Consider the following 18,151-nt stretch of genomic DNA (forward strand, 5'->3'; position numbering starts at 1 on the left):
AAATAAGAATATATTTATAATAGAAAGTATACACTTTAGTTAGTATGTCATTAATTACAGAATAGTTTTTGTCTTTTTTTATATTCTGTAATATTAAAGATCACAATATAATGGTCCAACGATGTATTTCTAAATTATCATAATTATTTTTAAACGTCAGATATATACTTACACATATATAGATAAAGAGATAGACAGAATAATGGCGTGTGAAGATCGCGCACCTACGTATGAAACTATCATAGCGGTATATAAAAAATATTATCTTTTCCTGTCATATTAAACCCGGACTCGGAAAGCTTTAAATATTGTAGACAATTGCAAAGCAAAAAGCAAATTTTTGCACATAAACACACCCACACGCACACGCACACACACACACATACACACACACATACACACACACATACATACATACATATATATATATATAATTAGATAGATAGATAGATAGATAGATAAAACGATAGATACATAGTTGTTATTAAGAAATAACTTTCTATAAAAATAGTTTGATAAATAAGGAAATATCAAAAATGGCGGAGAGTACTTTAACACTTTTTAACGCTACTTCCCTTCTCGGTTACTACGAGGATACAACCGAGATGGGTGCCGACATGACAGACCTTCGAGACATGCTACCACTAGATAACAGCAACAATAATATAAGTACTTTGGGGAGGTTCTATGAGGGCCGTAACTTTTCTCGTCGCGTCCGAATGGACATTGGGATTGAATTGCGAATTACCTTTCACGCACTGATCTTCATTTTGGCCGTAACGGGCAATACACTGGTTATTTCAGTCCTGGCACAAAACAAACGAATGAGAACGGTTACAAATGTCTTCCTACTCAATTTGGCCATCAGTGACCTCCTCTTGGCCGTATTTTGCATCCCATTTACGCTTATACCGGTCATTTTAAAGAATTTCATATTTGGAGCTGTTATGTGCGTTCTTGTCCGATATCTTCAAGGTAAGTGAAAAATCTATTATATGTTTTTCAATGTTTTCATATTCTGTTACAGTTTTTTGTTTGTTTGTTTGTTTGTTGTTTTCTTGGTGAGCATTGATAATTTGGAATTATTTTCAATTCTAATTATATTTATATTTATATTTTATTTTCACACTGTTCTTGAATAATAAAAAAGTGTACGTCTAAGATAATTTCGAAGGGTTCTGACTACTTAAAAGCTGTCTGAAAGAAACAGATTAAGCCGATATTGCCGAGCTTTATATGGTTATTTATCATAGTAGGAGCGATCGGTGATGACCATTGATCGAAATATCATTAAATATCATCTTTCACAGACTCCCTGCCTTCCTTCAATCTCTTATCCCACTCAAAAACTGATGATTCATGCAACAAGGTCTGAAAACAGTGTGTATCATTTCATAGGTGTTTGTGGCATTTTTTAAAACATAATTTTGTTGCATATTGTTTCTCAAAGTATCCTCACGTCCGGATTGCACTTTTTAAATTCTCCAGCTGTGACAAATTAGGCTTTGGTAGGGTGTATTCCAATTTCTACTGTAGCTGTTTATTTGAATTTAAAATCATAAAAATTAGTCAGTCAGCTCATAAGACATATAGCAATAACATGCAAAATTTTCAAGTGTCTATAACAATCTTAAGTGCCTATACAAAAAAGTCTGGAAACTTATGACGGCACCTCGCAAGTACTTTTGAACTTGGAGGTGTTTATGTCAATTTGAGAGCCAATCAAATTGTGACACAATGGATAAAGGTATTGATTAACTCTTCTACAAACTTGACAGTCTTTATGTCCCTATATATTTTCTCCCACCGATGGCAGAGTTAAACGATTTTAAATGTGGGGAAAATCGAGCTACCCAAAAAGAAGCGCTCTGGATGAGAGGAAAAAGCATTGGCTTGCTCCAGAAGGATGTATTCTTCATTGGTCGAGGCAGAAATGATATCTTGCAGTATCAGAACAGATATTGCATTTTACTCCTAACTCAAATGCTAAGGATGCCGAATAAGTGAACGTATGTTAAATTTTAAATTGACACAAGCGTTTAGTTCAAAATTCTGCAAAGTGTCCCGACTGTTACAGAATGATTCTCTAGTTTGAAAAGATGTAACCAAAGAAGGGCGATGATTACCTCGCCCGCAACGTTAAACATACAAGATGAGAAGAGTAGTGTAATAATGGAAATAATAAAACAACATCAATTAGTTCAGAACAAAATGTATTATCCGTGTCCATATTTGATTCAGTCTCTTTTGTTTTTAATATTCAATGCATAAGATAAATTTTCGGATGACTTTGACTACTGAAAGAAGCTGTTCGAAATAACTAGATTAAACCGATATTGCCTAGCGTCTTTCTAACAAGAACAGTACAAGGTCGAGCTTTATGTGACCGTTATTGATCGTAGTAGGTGCGTATGGTGATGGTCATTGATCGAAATATCATTAAAAAGTTACCAGTAAAACCTTAACGAGGTGTGCATCACTACAGGAGTGTGATGGCAACCACACTTTGATAGGCCATCTACGTGCTAATTTGTTTCGATGACAAGTTTTCCAGTTGAAGTTGTAATTTACTAGAATGATTCCTCATCTTAATAATCGAATGGCAATGTATACCGGTAATCCTTTCATTGATCCAAAAATCGTAAGTAAATATTATGGCCGGTTTGTAGCGTGTATGGTATAACATGTATATATGTTACATAAGGGAGGGAGAAGAAACGGATTTGGACTTTGACACTTTACTTGAGGGATACTGGTACCCTGGTGATGACGTGTCCATTTTACTAATGAAGAGAAGAAGTTTACGACGATGAGAGAGAGAGAGAGATTACAAGTGTTAAGAGACGAGAGAACGGGACCCAAGATCCCTTAAACCGTTTGTCTAGTGGTTAGGACACTTGCTGTGGATGTATGTGTTTATATATAGAAGTTCATACCTGGTTCCGCTGCTCTGGGAGAGTCTTCATCTGGGTGGAGCTCTCTTGCTGTTTTCGCCGGAATACACAAGATGAAGACAGATGTTGGGTTTTCAACCTTTTATTCTCCCAGGCATGATCTGCAGATGTCGCCATCGATGTTCTCCACTGTGGGTACCTACCACGTCCCACGTCTTGGGCGCGCATCTCCCCCTTACTTAGGAGAGAACCATTTTAGACTTCGGCTCGGCTCGGCATTTTCTGAGAGACTCAACGTTTCACCAACCTTGCCACGTAGCATCACATGACATCCGGTTAGATGTAACGTCACTTCCTGCAACGTGGATTTACTACAAAAATATCTCTCTGACCTCCTCCCACCCTCTCCCTCTCTCTCTCGATCTACTATCTAATAGAGACACAGAGAGAGAAAATAGAGAGAGTATGAAAGAGCCAGAGAGAGAGAGAGGAGAGATGCTCTTTAACATTCCCCCACCCCTTTTTTATCAATTTATACTTATGAAATTTAGTTATAACAAAAATGATACCTAGAGCTTCTTGAAATTCCCTCCTGGGTCCCTGCTTTCCTGACTTTACTGACAGGAAGACATTCAAGGGAAGTGTGAGCAGGCATTTCACTGTTGAAATTCCTACATACTATCCCTGTAGATGGGTAGATTTGTATCCCCTTACGTCCAAGTGGCACTGTGCTTTGCTTGGTGTAAAAAATAAAAAAAATTAAAAATACGGGACACTTTATATGTTATTCGCACAAGGTTTTGTTCGCTATGAGCTTCGGCTTTCTTCGGGTGAATCTAATCGAATTTAGGAATCTTTTGTCGAAATTAAATCTAAAGTTAAACTAAAGAGGTACATTGTTCTCGTTTCGTCATCCATGACCAGGTGAAAGTTCAATCTACAGAATGATGTCACTTAGAGGTAGCTGCTAGTCAACACCTTTATCCGTTGCACATTCACACGTGGGTAAAATAAAGATTTCATCTTGAAATTCAGTATAGATTCCTGCGTTCGAAATAATGATTCCCGAGTTCGAATAAATTAACCAGAAAAAAGTCGAAGGTTATATCGGCAAAAACATTTTGAGAATTTCACCCAAGGTGATAATAGTAGCTTTAAAATCAAAATATAACAATCTATATTTTACTGCATGTTTACCTTCGAAATAGTCGTAATTGATATTTGTTTTTTGTTTTGTTTTTTCTTCAATTTATCGATTTAATAATACGTTTAAGTTAACTAAGTGATTAGCAAAAATTTATTCAAAAACAACATATATAAATAAATTTACTAATGAATACCATATTTATACTTTTTATAATAAAATGAAGCTATCATCCATAATTTTTTTTATTTAATAGAATTTAGATCACTTTAGGAGAAAACATATCATGAAAAACAATTTTTCAATTTTCACGTCATCGCGCTAGTAACTATCATTAATGTGTGTTTTATTTCAGTCTACGTGAGAAGAAAGAAACACTCTTAATATCATTTAATAATAAATACTGCTATCTCAGAACTGATTGATTATTTTTCTCGCTTATGTATTGAACTATATTAGAGACATGTGAATATGTGAAATGCAAAAAGCGTTAATGATTATCAAGTATTGATATTTTATAACGGTTACTGTTGTTTCATTCATTTCCGAATACTAGCTGTTGAAGGAGGAAGAAGTCATCTCAAACATGTAATAAGTTTTTTTGTGATGTGTCTACTTCTTTCAAATATATATATATGGTTAAGGAAAGTACTAGTAGTGAAAAAGAACTTTTGTAAAATGTATGTTTTTTTCTGCACAGTTTGGCATGTAAACAACAAAACACTGATTACTATTATTCAAACATTACTTGTTTCAATGTTTTCTTCTTTATCACTACAGTATTAAAAAACGCCGGAATTAAACAATATTTCGGGATGCAATCTCTTTGTCAAAGTTTCTATTTTTTGTTTCCAGGATCTCTTTCTCTTATTCAGTGGGTCTGAAATCGTTTTTGTTAAGAATCGCATAAATTTCTCGTTTGACAAATGACAGAATGTTGAAACTCAATGCTGATTAATAGAACATTTATAACATATAAATAATATATATTGTAAAATAATTCACGCATATTGAATTTAGTATTTTATGTAAGAAACAATCATGTATTTACATCTCCTGTTCTGTAACGGGGTTACAATGACAGTCTAAACTTGAAACAACACTGAAGTAAACGTTAATTTTTTTTTCATATATAATAACTTCATTAGTACACCCCTTGTACTGATGAAGATATATATGGATAAGAGATTATATACTAATAAAGTTGGTAACGTCTCTGAAACGATTGTACACTAATTTGCAACCACACTATTGTCAAAAGTTTGATTTACAGTATGCTTCTACCTGAGTGTAAATTGTTTTTCCCTTAACGTTGCAAATCAGCCGCTCATGTATGTAAATTAGCTCCAAGTACGAAAGTTTTCCATCTTTCAGGAGTGCGTACTATTTAATTGAGTAGTATTTGCAACAGAACCGATATGCATTCTCACAAACATTGGATTTCTGGCAGATTTATGATTTTTGTTTACAACTAGTAAGTTAAGAAAATACTAACTGCATGACTAAATATGTATTAAAGTGAGGAATTACGAAAAACTTCCAGTGAGGTCATTTTGGTAATTGTCAAGAACAGAGGCTCAAATACTATAATTCTTATTATTCGATGCGTATTCCCTCCTAAATAAAGTAGTTTCTTCCCCAAAACCACTAGACTTTGGAATTCTCTTCCGGTCCCCTGCTTTCCTAACTGTACTGACATGCAGAAGTTCAAGTTTAACGTGAACCGACATCGTGCTGCCCAACTCCCTACATAGTATCCCAGTAGCTTATGTCCCTGATAGTAGTCCCCTACACCAAAGTGGCAAGGTGCCTTTTTAGGGTGAAAATGTAATATATATATATATATATATATATATATATATATATATATATATATATAAGTTTACGAGTAAAACGAAAAAAAAAAGATATATAATGAAATACTCTCCGCAAAAAGCATTATCCTATACAAAACTTAGATGAGGGAGGCCCTAGAAAAGCGCGTTTTCTCTCTTGACATTAACTTTATCCGAAAAGGATCAATTCACAAGTGAAAACAGCTGATAAACATCATTATATACAAGCCTAAAAAGGTAAGTTGTTTCTTCCAAAACACAATATCTGTTGTTCACTTGCTTCATGACGAGTTTCTGCTACTGTTATGGTAGTAATTTTTAACCTAATTACTATAATTCTTACTAATATTTATTCAATAGCTGTTAACAGTTGTTTAGAATACTTTGATTGGTAAAGTGATGAAGAGTACCGGCATTCGAAAGTAAATAGGAACAAATAGGTGCGTCTGGTACGGGAATTCGTTTGTGACCCTATGCATATTCCAATAAAGACTTATGAGGCGGAATGCTTTCTGGCATTTCCATTTATAATCAGCGAAATATTTTTTACGAGTGAAATTGATGGCGCTTGAAACCGAATTAAAAATGCCTCAATGGACATCGTAGAAACGTCGAAAGATGTATACTTTATTCTTTTAAACGTTCGAAGATTTTTACAAGAGAAATGGCATCATGAATATAGAAGCCCAAACAATTATCTAGTTTAAAGCCTTAATATTGTAAATCCTTAAGGAGAGTATTTATTGTGTTCTATGCTGGACAGCAGGATAATTATATACTCACACATACGTGCACACATAAAAACTCACAGAGAATGTTTGCATGGGGTTTGGATTTGACAAATGTACCAAATGCATAATAAAAAAAAATCGTCATCCGAACGTATTCGGTTCAATAACGGCTTTATTGAAGATATAGGCGGGGATGCCCCATATAAGTACCTTGATATAGAGGAAAACGTAACTATGGAGCATGAAAAAATTAGACATAAAGTGAAACAAGAAAACAGCACACCTTAGGAAGATCCTTAAATCCGAATTAAGCCCTGAAAACAAAATAACTGCTATAAATCAGTTTGCAATCCCTCATATGGTTTTGGTATTATTGACTGGCCTCAATGCAATATCATTTGGCTAGATACATAAAATAATTCGAAAACCGATGTATAGACAGGATACACCTATTACGAAAAGAATGGAGTTTCGGCCTCACTGAAATAAACCGTGCATATCGAGCCACCATAGTAAGCATGGGGCAATACATCAAAAGCTCAACAAACATGACAACTATGAATGTCTACCCCAACAAACCTCAATCACAAAGCTTGCTGAAAACTGTTGGGAGTGTCATACAGGAAAATACTTCCGAGGTATATGACCAGCAATGCCAAATGCAATAAAGAAAAAAAAACACCGAAATCTTGATAGACACAAGAAAACAAGAATGGGAACAACATAAAAGAGCAGGAACATTCCTGGAGGAGCTTAACCAGGAGCATATAGCTCAAGAGTGGGAGACTTCCATTTGATGAAGAAAGACTCATTGCAGCCAATCAAGATCAGTTTTTACTCACAAATAAATTTGGTAAAAAATGGCTGGCCTAAAAGCAAATGCTGAGTGCAGGTTTTTCCACTCAGCTATTGAGAACCTAAGCCACCTAATATCTGGATGCCCAATCTTATTGGTATTTACACAGTCCGCCATAATAAAGTATGTAAGTAATTCCATCAGAAGATTTGTGGAGAGATGCAACTAGACTTGACTTGAATATCGAGGAACATTAACCACCACGGGTAACATCAAAGAAAAATTGACAGTGTTCTATGATAAAGACATACAAGCAGGCAGATACATAAAAGACAATACTAACAAGCCAGAAATTGTAATATGGAATAACTCCGAAATAACTATGTTCATTTACGATGTCACAGTCACAAATGAATTTTGCCTTTATAGACCTGAACGGGAAAAGGTAACAATATATTAGGACCTACACGGCTACATGTATACGACTCATGCAAATTTATAAACTTATATGCCCCAATATAACCCAATTGATTTCTCCGAATAAACCTAACAATATTAATCGCAAATAACAATAAGACATAATACACCAAAAACAGAAATCCAAGGAAACTCAAATAAATAAATACATTATATAAAAAAAATAAATAAATTTAATAAAACACCCGAAATAACTTTAACCACTTCGTCATAACACATTGCATATATAAACAAATAATTATAGTTACTTGGTAATTGAATTAAACATACAAGAATCCATAAATGAGTATATATACACTACATAACGAATTAAATAATATACCCCCAGAATGAGGACAACATCACTAAAATAAAATAAATAAGCAAACAAATAAACACACAAAAGTAATGCAACGTTATACACCCGAGAAGAAATATTGGTAACGATTATCCCCCTTAGAACAACCCATCGAGTAGTCTCCCTTGACCAACCGACTTATTCTAAGCCTACGTCCACTACCACCACCAAACAGAATGCAGAAACACACAACAAATAAATTAGCTAATTAAATCTCCTCCATATAAACATAAACTACTATAAAAAACAAATAAATAAATAAAATAAAGAAATAAATTAAAATAAAAAATAAGTAAAAGAAAAGCAAACAAACTCAATCACGTTAAATTAAAAAGCCACCAACAATGTCCGGACAATTATTTAGCCCGATGCTGTTACTATTTACTGTTTACAACAACACGTTTGAACCAAAGATAAACTATTATAAAAAAAATAAATAAATAAATAAAATAAAATATAATATAAAATAAATAATTAAGAAATATAAAATAAGAATTGAGAAGAAAAAAAAACTATCCATATACTACCCACAAGTCCCGGGCAATGATTTGCTGCGGTATAGTCACTGCTTACAACAACACGTTTGTCAAGGTCAAGTAAAGATCTGACGAAGAGATCTTTCTCGAAATATCATATTACACGGACATACCACCAGACCGACTTTCCCAGGTAACCACTGTGTAAATATAAATATACTGCGTATATGAAATATGAATATGTACACATGTATTTATAAGTTGTATTAATAATTTCTCACCTGCTTCAGCTTGTGTCTTTCCGTTACTTCTGCATTGTACCGCCTTCTACAATTCCATTTAACTACATGCTATACAATGCTTCAAGCAAACTACACCCACCTCTTATATATATATATATATATATATATATATATATATATATATATATATATATATATATATATTGCGTTCTTCTCGAAATTGTATATGTTGGATCCATAATCGCGAGCGCTTTCGACAGAAGTACTTCTATTATCCTCAGGCATATTGTAGAAATAAATTTAGAAATTGTTTTTTAATTTACATATATATACATTTTTTCCTAATCACGTGGTAGCAATTTTGAGAAGAACACAAATAGGACTATTCGGAGATTGGAGAAGATAAAAAGGGAAATTGTAAAACAGAATAACTCCGTGCCATTCAATAATATATATATATATATATATATATATATATATATATATATAGGAATACATGGATATATATATATATATATATTTTTTACATCGAGGTAACTACTTATCAAGGCCCGGAAGCCACTCGGGGATAAGGGTTATTGCGTGTTAAGTATAGTATCGTAGTAATCATTAGTATTGGATATTTGATAGGGTGTCTTACTTAAGAGAGCGGTTTGTCAGGAATTTGTTTATGTTGGACTTGAAGACATCCAAGTTGTAGTCAGGTGGAAAACAGGCAAACGGAAGAGAGTTCCACAGTCGTGCACTTCTGAGAAAGAAGCTCTGCTCATGGAATCTACGTTTGGATTTAGGCACAGATAAAGAGTGGGGAAAATTAATGACAGCAGTTTCAACTAGACGGGTATTTTTCGTGAAAGATTGGTGAGGGGGGTAACCAGTGATTGGGGCTCAGACGAGCACTTGCCATGGAAATAACGATAAAACAAAGACAGGCTCGCAACGTCTCTTCTGTGCGAGAGATGCTGCAAAGTAGGGAAAAGGGCATCCCCCACTAAACCCCGAAGCCTATTTTGTACTCTGTCAAGGCAGGATAGGCTGTTTAGCAGCTCCTGTCCAGATATGGTAGCAGTACCCCTTCCTTGGGTATATATATATATATATATATATATATATATATATATATATATATATATATATGTACAGGGTGTCCCAAAAGAAGCTGATGGATTTTAAATTTGATTAATTTCCTCAATATTTAAGTTCTGCTTACCAATTTTCATACGTAGGTAGATGAACCTTTCCATGATTATTTGAGGTATAGTAAGATATCATAGTCTACTTATTCTAATTTTATTTAGACAACTTAATCTAGGGTATGTTTTCACAAGGTCTAATATTAGTTATGAAAAATGATGTTACTCAAATGTCTACCATTTTCATTTTCACACTCTTATGCTATCTGCAGGGCATCGTCCAGCACATCACTTAACGTTTCGGGGTTTATGGTCCTAATTTCCTCCTCTATATTGTTTTTAAGAGCATTTATTGTGGCTGGTTTCTTTGTGTATACCCGCTCTTTGAGGTAACCCCAGAGGAAGAAATCTGAACATTTGATATCTGGCGAGCGGGGTGGCCAATTTATCTCACAGCCACGAGAAATTATTCAGTTGCTGAATATGTTCCGTCGAAATTCTCTTTGAGTTTCTGATATTGACTCATTTAACCGAAAATACGACTCCTCCTGAAAAAATAAAATAAAAATATAAAATTTAAGAAAGTTATGAATTTTTTTTAACCATCAGCTTCTTTTGGGACACCCTGTATATGTGTGTGTCTGTGTGTGCTTGCTTATATGCCTGTGTTTCTTAAGTTTATGTCTTTTGTATTTAATGAAGAGCGTCTGATTTATTCATGTGCGGTATATTGATTATTAGTTGCAGGTTTGTTGTTGTTGTTGTTGTTGTTGTCTTTGTTGTTGTTGTTGTTGTTGTTGTTGTTGTTGTTGTTGTTGTTGTTTATGCATTTTTACTTTATCTTTAGTTTACTCATTATTATGAAGTAACCGTCAACATTGGTATTTTTTGTCTTTGGAAAAATATTAAATAAAGACGTTTTCCTTCTTTATCATTATCATCATCATCATCATCATCATCATCATATTATTATTATTATTATTATTATTATTATTATTATTATTATTACCTTGCTTCTACCTGCGTAAATTTTGATTAATGCTTTGTTCATTACATAACATATTTTATAATAGTTTACGGCGAATATTATTGCGTGATTTTAAAAACAAAACTTTTATTTTCAATCGATTCCATGGATTTTTTTTATGTCAGTCTGATAAATATTTTATTTTTATAGGCTATACAGAATGAACATGGGGGACTCCTTATTCCTATCCTAAGTAGTCTTAATACTGCGTATGAGTTAGACCTCTATAACGCTATGTTTTAGCAACTCTGAAAAATTGTCTTCCAATAGATGGGCTGTCGCATAGACTCTTTCCAGTCAGGTAACTGGACAGTGTAGGATTAGGTTATATTCGTCCGGGCGGGCTTCCTTGCACTTTAGGCAGATTGGGGAGTTTATTTGTTTCCACCTGTGTTTGTTTACTGCAGTCCTGCAGTGTCTCATGCTGACCCAGTTTGCGGCTAACTACTGCTTCCTATTATTTGTAGCAAAACCTGGGAAGTGAAAAGTTGGGTCTTTAATGAGGTCCCCTCATTTGGTAGTACTGTTTCTCCATTCCTCCTTCTATGTCTCAACTGGGTCGGTACTACTACTACTACTACTACTACTACTACTACTTATGCTAATACTAATACTACTACCATCTGTACTTTACCTTATGGGTCACTCGATTATCAAGCTATACTTCGAGACAGTGATAATAAATACAAAACAAATTGCAGCGTTATTCTAGTCATAAAATTATATAGATTGACATAACCTCCCAAAATTCCGCCCATGTAATCCTTAATAAAATACACAATCATTTCGATAATCCAAACATATTTGATACAACTAGTCTTCAGTCTGTACCCTAACCTATTCGCAATGTTCCAGTTTTTTATGTAACGATTTTGTTTTTATCATTGTTCTACTAATTTTCATGAATATCACCTAAAGATGTTTTTTTGTCCTGAAAACATCTGACAAGAACAAATTGTGTTTTAATTGCCTTGTGGATATTTCCTCTCTCGGAAACACAATAGAAAAACTGACAGAAAAGATGATAAAATATATATTTATCGGAACAATTGTTTGTTTAGACCCCAAGTAACCAGCACTATCAGTATCATCAATTATCAAGCTGATTAGCTGTAGCACCTGCCTCAACCAGATAAAAAGAGATGATGGCTACGTTTAATAATAAAAAGTTCTTTTAAAAACTAACAAGGTGGAGATCGTTGCGATAAACAAATAAACGTTAAACTATACACAAAATAATTTTCTTTCTTTTTTTTTACACTTTTTCGTTTCAAACAAAGAAACTTTGCCACTTAGAACGTAGGAGGTTACTATTTGGAGTGGCTGATATGAAACTGTTAGGAAATGCGAAATGTCTGTTCACATTACATTTAAACTAGAACCGGTTAGTACAGTTATGGAAGCAGAAAACAAGAAGAGATTTCCAAAGTCTAGCAGTCCGGGGAAAGGCTTTTCGGTATCTAGAGATCTCAACATTGAAGGGGGGATAATTTTGCTGCTTATTGAGTGCTTATCAAGTCGAGTGCTTATCAAGAGCATGTACGTAGAAAGGGCACAAGTGTCATGAGTTTACTAGAGCACATTCCATTAAAATAGTGTAAAACACACAGGCATATAAAATTGTGGGGATGCGACAGAGGTTAGAGCTTGGCTGAGTGTGTAATCTATTAGATTTGAAACTCTTTTTGGCTCCTATATAAGACTGAGAGACTAGTGGTAGATGCTTTGACCTAGATGTGGTAACAATACAATACTCTAAGCATGGGCAAATTCTGATTTTATAAAAGGATCGAATGCTCCCTGGTGTGAGTAATTTTCTAGCAGAACAGAGGGAACCTACCTTCTTTGCAGCAGCCTCGGCAATGTTCTCGATTTGTTTGTTCTGATTCATCTTTATTATTTTCATTATGCGTTTATTTTTGCATGAACTTCTCCCCCCCCCCGCCTCTCTCTCTCTCACGCTCTCTCTCTCTCTCTCTCTTTCTCTCTCTCTCTCTCCAAGTGTATGTGTGCATGCGTTTATATCTGTTCTTGTTTGCATGCGTTTACTTTTTTCATATTTCTTATCATTTTGTCCAAGCTAAGAATGGAGCATCTACCGGATGCTAGACATTCACTCTCTATCTTTATAAGCTATAAGATTTTAATTGTCTGTTTAAGTGCATTTGTTTGCATCTCTCTTGCGCTTAGTTCACAGGATATACTTAGGAGGTAGTTTTGATATTCTTTTTCATGAGTTCAGTTTCTTCATTAATTACTTTTTTTTTTAAATTTTCTCATCAGTTTGTTCAAGCTAGGGACGGGCATCATATCGGATGTCAAGTATTCACCCGCTATCTAATCTATTCCAACCGAGAGATATTTTTAAGTTTCTAAGTGTGCCTTTAAGTGCAATTGTTTGAATTTCTCTTGCAATTGGTTTACTGGGTATATTTGCTTAGTAATTTTAAAAATTTTTGTCATGAATCCAGTTGCTCCAATAATTACTGGAATGATAGAGATATTTATAAGATTCGAATACATTTTAATGTCGTACATAATACTTTGGTATTTCGTTATCCTTTTTCTTTCAGCTTTTTTTTAACTCCGCATCATTAAGAGCACTAACTTCTACTAAGGTTGCTTCTTTCTCCTTCTTGTTCGATATCATTACGTCAAATTTAATAGTTCAGTTTTAAAGCTACATAACTGTTAAAATTGTATAGTCATAGTGGGAGTGTATAACTTATGTAACAGCAAGCGTACTGGAGCAAAAATCCTGAACAACGAATTTTACTGATATATGTAGATTTATTTGCGCGCACGTGGCCAACGCTAAAACATCTTCGTCGTCAACGTAAAACTGAAAATACAGTAAATACATGTCTTACAAACATGTTCACAGAAACAAAACGAAAACCGAGGAAATTGGAATAAAGTAAAAAAACTCTCGCTATTTACCTCTATTTTTGCCAAGCTATATGCCCCAGAACCAACGTCTATCGCAAGCAAAGAAAGACACCTCTGCTAACCGTGCTGAGTGATTTGAAAAAGACCGCCTCTCGCAAAAAGCGGTGTCGACACGCAACAGTGGCTTCGTGCGCAGGTCTACAGGAAACGGACGGTGCTGAATATAAAATGTCCCCTTCCTGGATTATGGCCGGCCACCATGTGGAACTCTTACCTTTACATGGCTCCCCAAAATAAGGTGTACTTATTTTTTTTAGTTAGGGACAAAAGGCTCCTCGGTGGGGGCTTCCCCGGTCTCAGCCTCACATAAGACAACCAACTTGTGTATAGGGCGTTCCAATACCTGCAGCGGTCGGTTTCTTTGACCCTTCATGTTAAGATTTGTGTTTCCGACTGAAAGCCTCACAGAACGGATCAGACCGTCGCTGCTGGGAATAGTTTCCATGATCAGCCCGAGCGGCCAAGAATTTCTGGGTGAGTTGTCCTCCTTGATTAGGACAACATCTCCAATGGAAATGTTTCTTTGTGAATCGGACCATTTTCTCCTTTCCTGAAGCGTTTGTAAGAATTCTCTCTTCCAACGTGTCCAGAATACGTTTGCCAAATACTGGACCCGTCGCCACCTCTTTCGACAGTATAGGTCTGATCTTTGAAAATTTCCAGGTGGTGGCAATATGATGGTGGACTTCATCGTTAATAAATGATTTGGAGTCAGTGGTTCGTTTGCGAGGGGGGTCATTTAGACCATCCACTGTTAGTGGTCGACAGTTGACGATGGCCATGGTCTCACAGAGGAAAGTTCTCAAAGAATCGTCGTCCAGACTAGCACCAAAATCGTTTGTAAGAGAGGAGAGTATACTTCGGACTGTGCGGATCTGCCGTTCCCAGACGCCGCCCATATGGCTAGCTGAAGGTGTGTTTGGTTTAAATATGATGTAGTCGCATCCCAAATTTGAAAGGTGGTGTCGGAGGTGGTCATCATTCATCTCTTCCACAGCTTTGCGTAGCTCACGGCTCGCGCCAACAAAATTAGTCCCTCTGTCCGATCGCAGCTGTCTGATCGTACCACGAATGGATACAAATCTCCGCAACACATTTATGAATGAGCTGGTGTCCAATGAGGTTGCCATTTCCAGATGAATTGCCCTGGACGACATACATGTGAAGAGAACGCCGTACCTCTTCAATTCCCTACGGCCCTCCTTGACACAGAATGGCCCAAAAAAATCAACACCACTGTAAGTGAACGGTGGCTCTGGTTGGATTCTGTCCGGTGGTAAGTCGCTCATCTTTTGTTCCTGAGTCCCACCACGATGTTTCCGGCATATGACACATCTTGATACATGGGTATAGACCGCTGAGCTACATCCGATGATCCAAAATCCACCCTGTCTAATCTCATTGGTGGTCATGCTGCGACCCTGATGATGGATTTTCCTGTGAAAATGAGAGATGATCAACTCGGTAATGTGGCCTTTTCTGGGGAGTATGACCGGGTGTTTTTGGTCTTCACTGAAACTTCCCTTGTTTAAGCGACCTCCAACACGAAGCAGACCATTTTTATCTAGAAAAGGGTCGAGACGGTATAGTGAGGATGTGTGTTTTAAACGCCTCGGGGTCCTGTCGTTGCTGTTTGTGATTTTGCCGGTGGACTTGTTTAGATCTTGGAGCTCTTGACAAAAGGCTTCCGACTGTATTTGTTTTAAGACTTCCACTTCAGCCCTTTGTAGATCGGTCACTGCCAGCTGGTCCCCCGTGGTACCCCTCTGCTTGGCGGACACACGCTCCCTTAACTTGTCTTTATATTTCAGGCAGAGGGCTACGGCTCTTCGTGCTCTTGTCCAATCCGAGAAATACTTTAGGCGCTCCACTATAGATGTCTGTTTAGTGGATTCTGTGACCACGTAAAAGGTGGTTGACTTTACTTCTGGGTCATCACTTTTTAGACCTGGTTGATCATGGTCTTCCTTCTGACATGTGGCAAAGGGCACATTTGAGTCCCAGAGAAAATTCGGACCATCAAACCACATCTTCCTGTTCATCAACTCCCTGGGTGTTGCTCCACGTGATGCCATATCTGCAGGGTTGTCGGCTGAACGGATATAATTCCACTGATACGGCTCTGTGTGGTCACGGATTTGCTGAATTCTGTTCGCAACAAAGATGTGAAAATGACGAGACTCATTTCCGATGTAGCCGAGAACTACTCTACTGTCTGTCCAAAACCACTCTATAACGTTAGTAATGTCCAGATCTTCAAGCAGTGCCGAGCTGATCCTTACTGAAACGAGAGCTGCCATGAGTTCGAGTCTGGGTATGGTGACAGGTTTGATGGGTGTAACTCTGGCCTTTGCCATGATCAAGGAACAATGCACCCTCTGATTGCGGTCAATCAAACGCAAGTATGAACATTGCCCATATCCTATGGTGCTGGCATCCGAAAAATGGTGTATCTCCGTTGTCACAATCTCATCAAAATCCACAGGCCTAAGACATCGCTTGACAACAATAGTGTCCAGATTTTTTACTTCTTCCCTCCATTGTCGCCAGCGTGGTTGTAGGTTTTCGGGTATGGGACTGTCCCAGTCTGACTGGTTTATGCACATCTCCTGTAAAATCTGTTTTCCCATCAGGATAAAAGGTGCAACAAATCCCAAGGGGTCGTATACGGAACTAAGAGTGGATAAGACGCCTCGTCTGGTAAGTGGTCTGTCATTTAGTGTAATCCTGAACTGAAAGGTATCAGATTCGACACACCACTGAATTCCTAAAGTTTTCTCGATGGGTAGGCCATCCTCATGGATGTCGATATTTGTCAGTCCCCTTGCTCGAGCCTCTGGTGGTATTTCCTTTAGTACCTCCTTTGAATTTGACAGGAACTTGTGTAGGACGAGACCATTCCTCTTACATAGGGCTGTACTTCTTTTAATCAGGCTTACGGCCTCCTCTGGAGTAGAAACCGACTTCAACCCGTCGTCCACATAAAAATCTCTTTTTATGAAGTTAGAGACGTCCATCCCAAAGTCTGATTCTCCCTCCGTTGCAATCTTCCTAAGTGCAAAATTTGCGCAGCCAGGGGACGACACTGCACCAAACAAGTGTCTGGTCATACGGTATGTGGACGGTTCCTGATTCACATCACCATTTCTCCACCACAAAAACCTCAGATAATTCCGATGGCAGGCTTCCACTCGAAACTGCAAAAACATCTGCTCGATGTCGCAAACAAAGGCTATGGGTTCCTTGCGAAATCGACAAAGCACTCCACAAAGTGAGTTGATGAAATCTGGTCCCTGCAGCAAGAGATCATTTAGGGACCATGATCTATATCGTGCGCTACCATCAAACACGACACGAAGCTTCCATGGTTTCTTTGGATGGGAAACTCCATGATGAGGTAGGTACCATACATGGTTGGTCTGCACCATATCCTCTTCAGTTACTCGTTCGGCATGTCCCTTGTCAATCAGATCCTCCATGCATTTTATGTATTTGGCATGATAGGCCTGATCCCTTTGAAAGCGTCCCTTGAGGGGTCGCAAACGCTGCAAGGCCATTTCCTTGTTGTTCGGCAAACGCGGCATGGCATTTCGAAAGGGTAGAGGCATCTCGTAGCGTCCTTCCTTTAACCGGGTTCTCTCTTCCAAAACCGATAGAAATTTCCTATCCTCCTGCGACACACATCTCTCACTGAAATCCAACCCGAACATCTTGATCAGGCTGTTCGGATCAATGATTTCTTTGACTTTATTTCTCACTGAAAATAATGCGGGTTCCGGTCTCGGGTGGTTAAATAGTGCGAGGTCCTCGGTTACATCCCTGACCACAATGCGATGGCTAACTCCGACATGGTCACAGTCCGCGCCCTCCCAGGTAGTGTCAACAACACCCACTATGCCCCATCTAAGGTCAGTTTGCTGACCATACGGTCCATTTCCATTTGGGGCAATGATGTCCCTCGGTGTCAATGCTTTGGCGCAGTTGTATCCGATCAATAGGCCAACCTCGCAGTTCTGTAAAGGTAAAATAGAACCCGCGATAGGTCTTAGGTGCGGCCACAATTCTGCTACTTCAGGTGTGGGGATGTGCGCTCGGTTCGCCGGCATGATG

At 37.2% G+C, this 18,151-nt stretch overlaps 1 protein-coding gene across 1 annotated transcript in view; it reads left to right on the forward strand.

Annotated features, from left to right (window-relative positions):
* Nucleotides 1–473: 473 nt before the first annotated feature.
* LOC145256375 (cholecystokinin receptor-like) overlaps nt 474–18,151 on the forward strand; it is a 512,917-nt gene continuing 495,239 nt past the window's right edge. The window contains exon 1 of the mRNA XM_080115201.1: nt 474–975. Coding sequence (XP_079971327.1) covers nt 537–975 — 439 coding nt within the window. The 5' untranslated portion in view covers nt 474–536. The remainder of the gene's footprint in view (nt 976–18,151) is intronic.

The sequence above is a fragment of the Euprymna scolopes genome, chromosome 32 (assembly GCF_053919585.1).
Source record: "Euprymna scolopes isolate OS-2025 chromosome 32, ASM5391958v1, whole genome shotgun sequence".
NCBI classification, from domain to species: Eukaryota; Metazoa; Mollusca; class Cephalopoda; order Sepiida; family Sepiolidae; genus Euprymna; species Euprymna scolopes.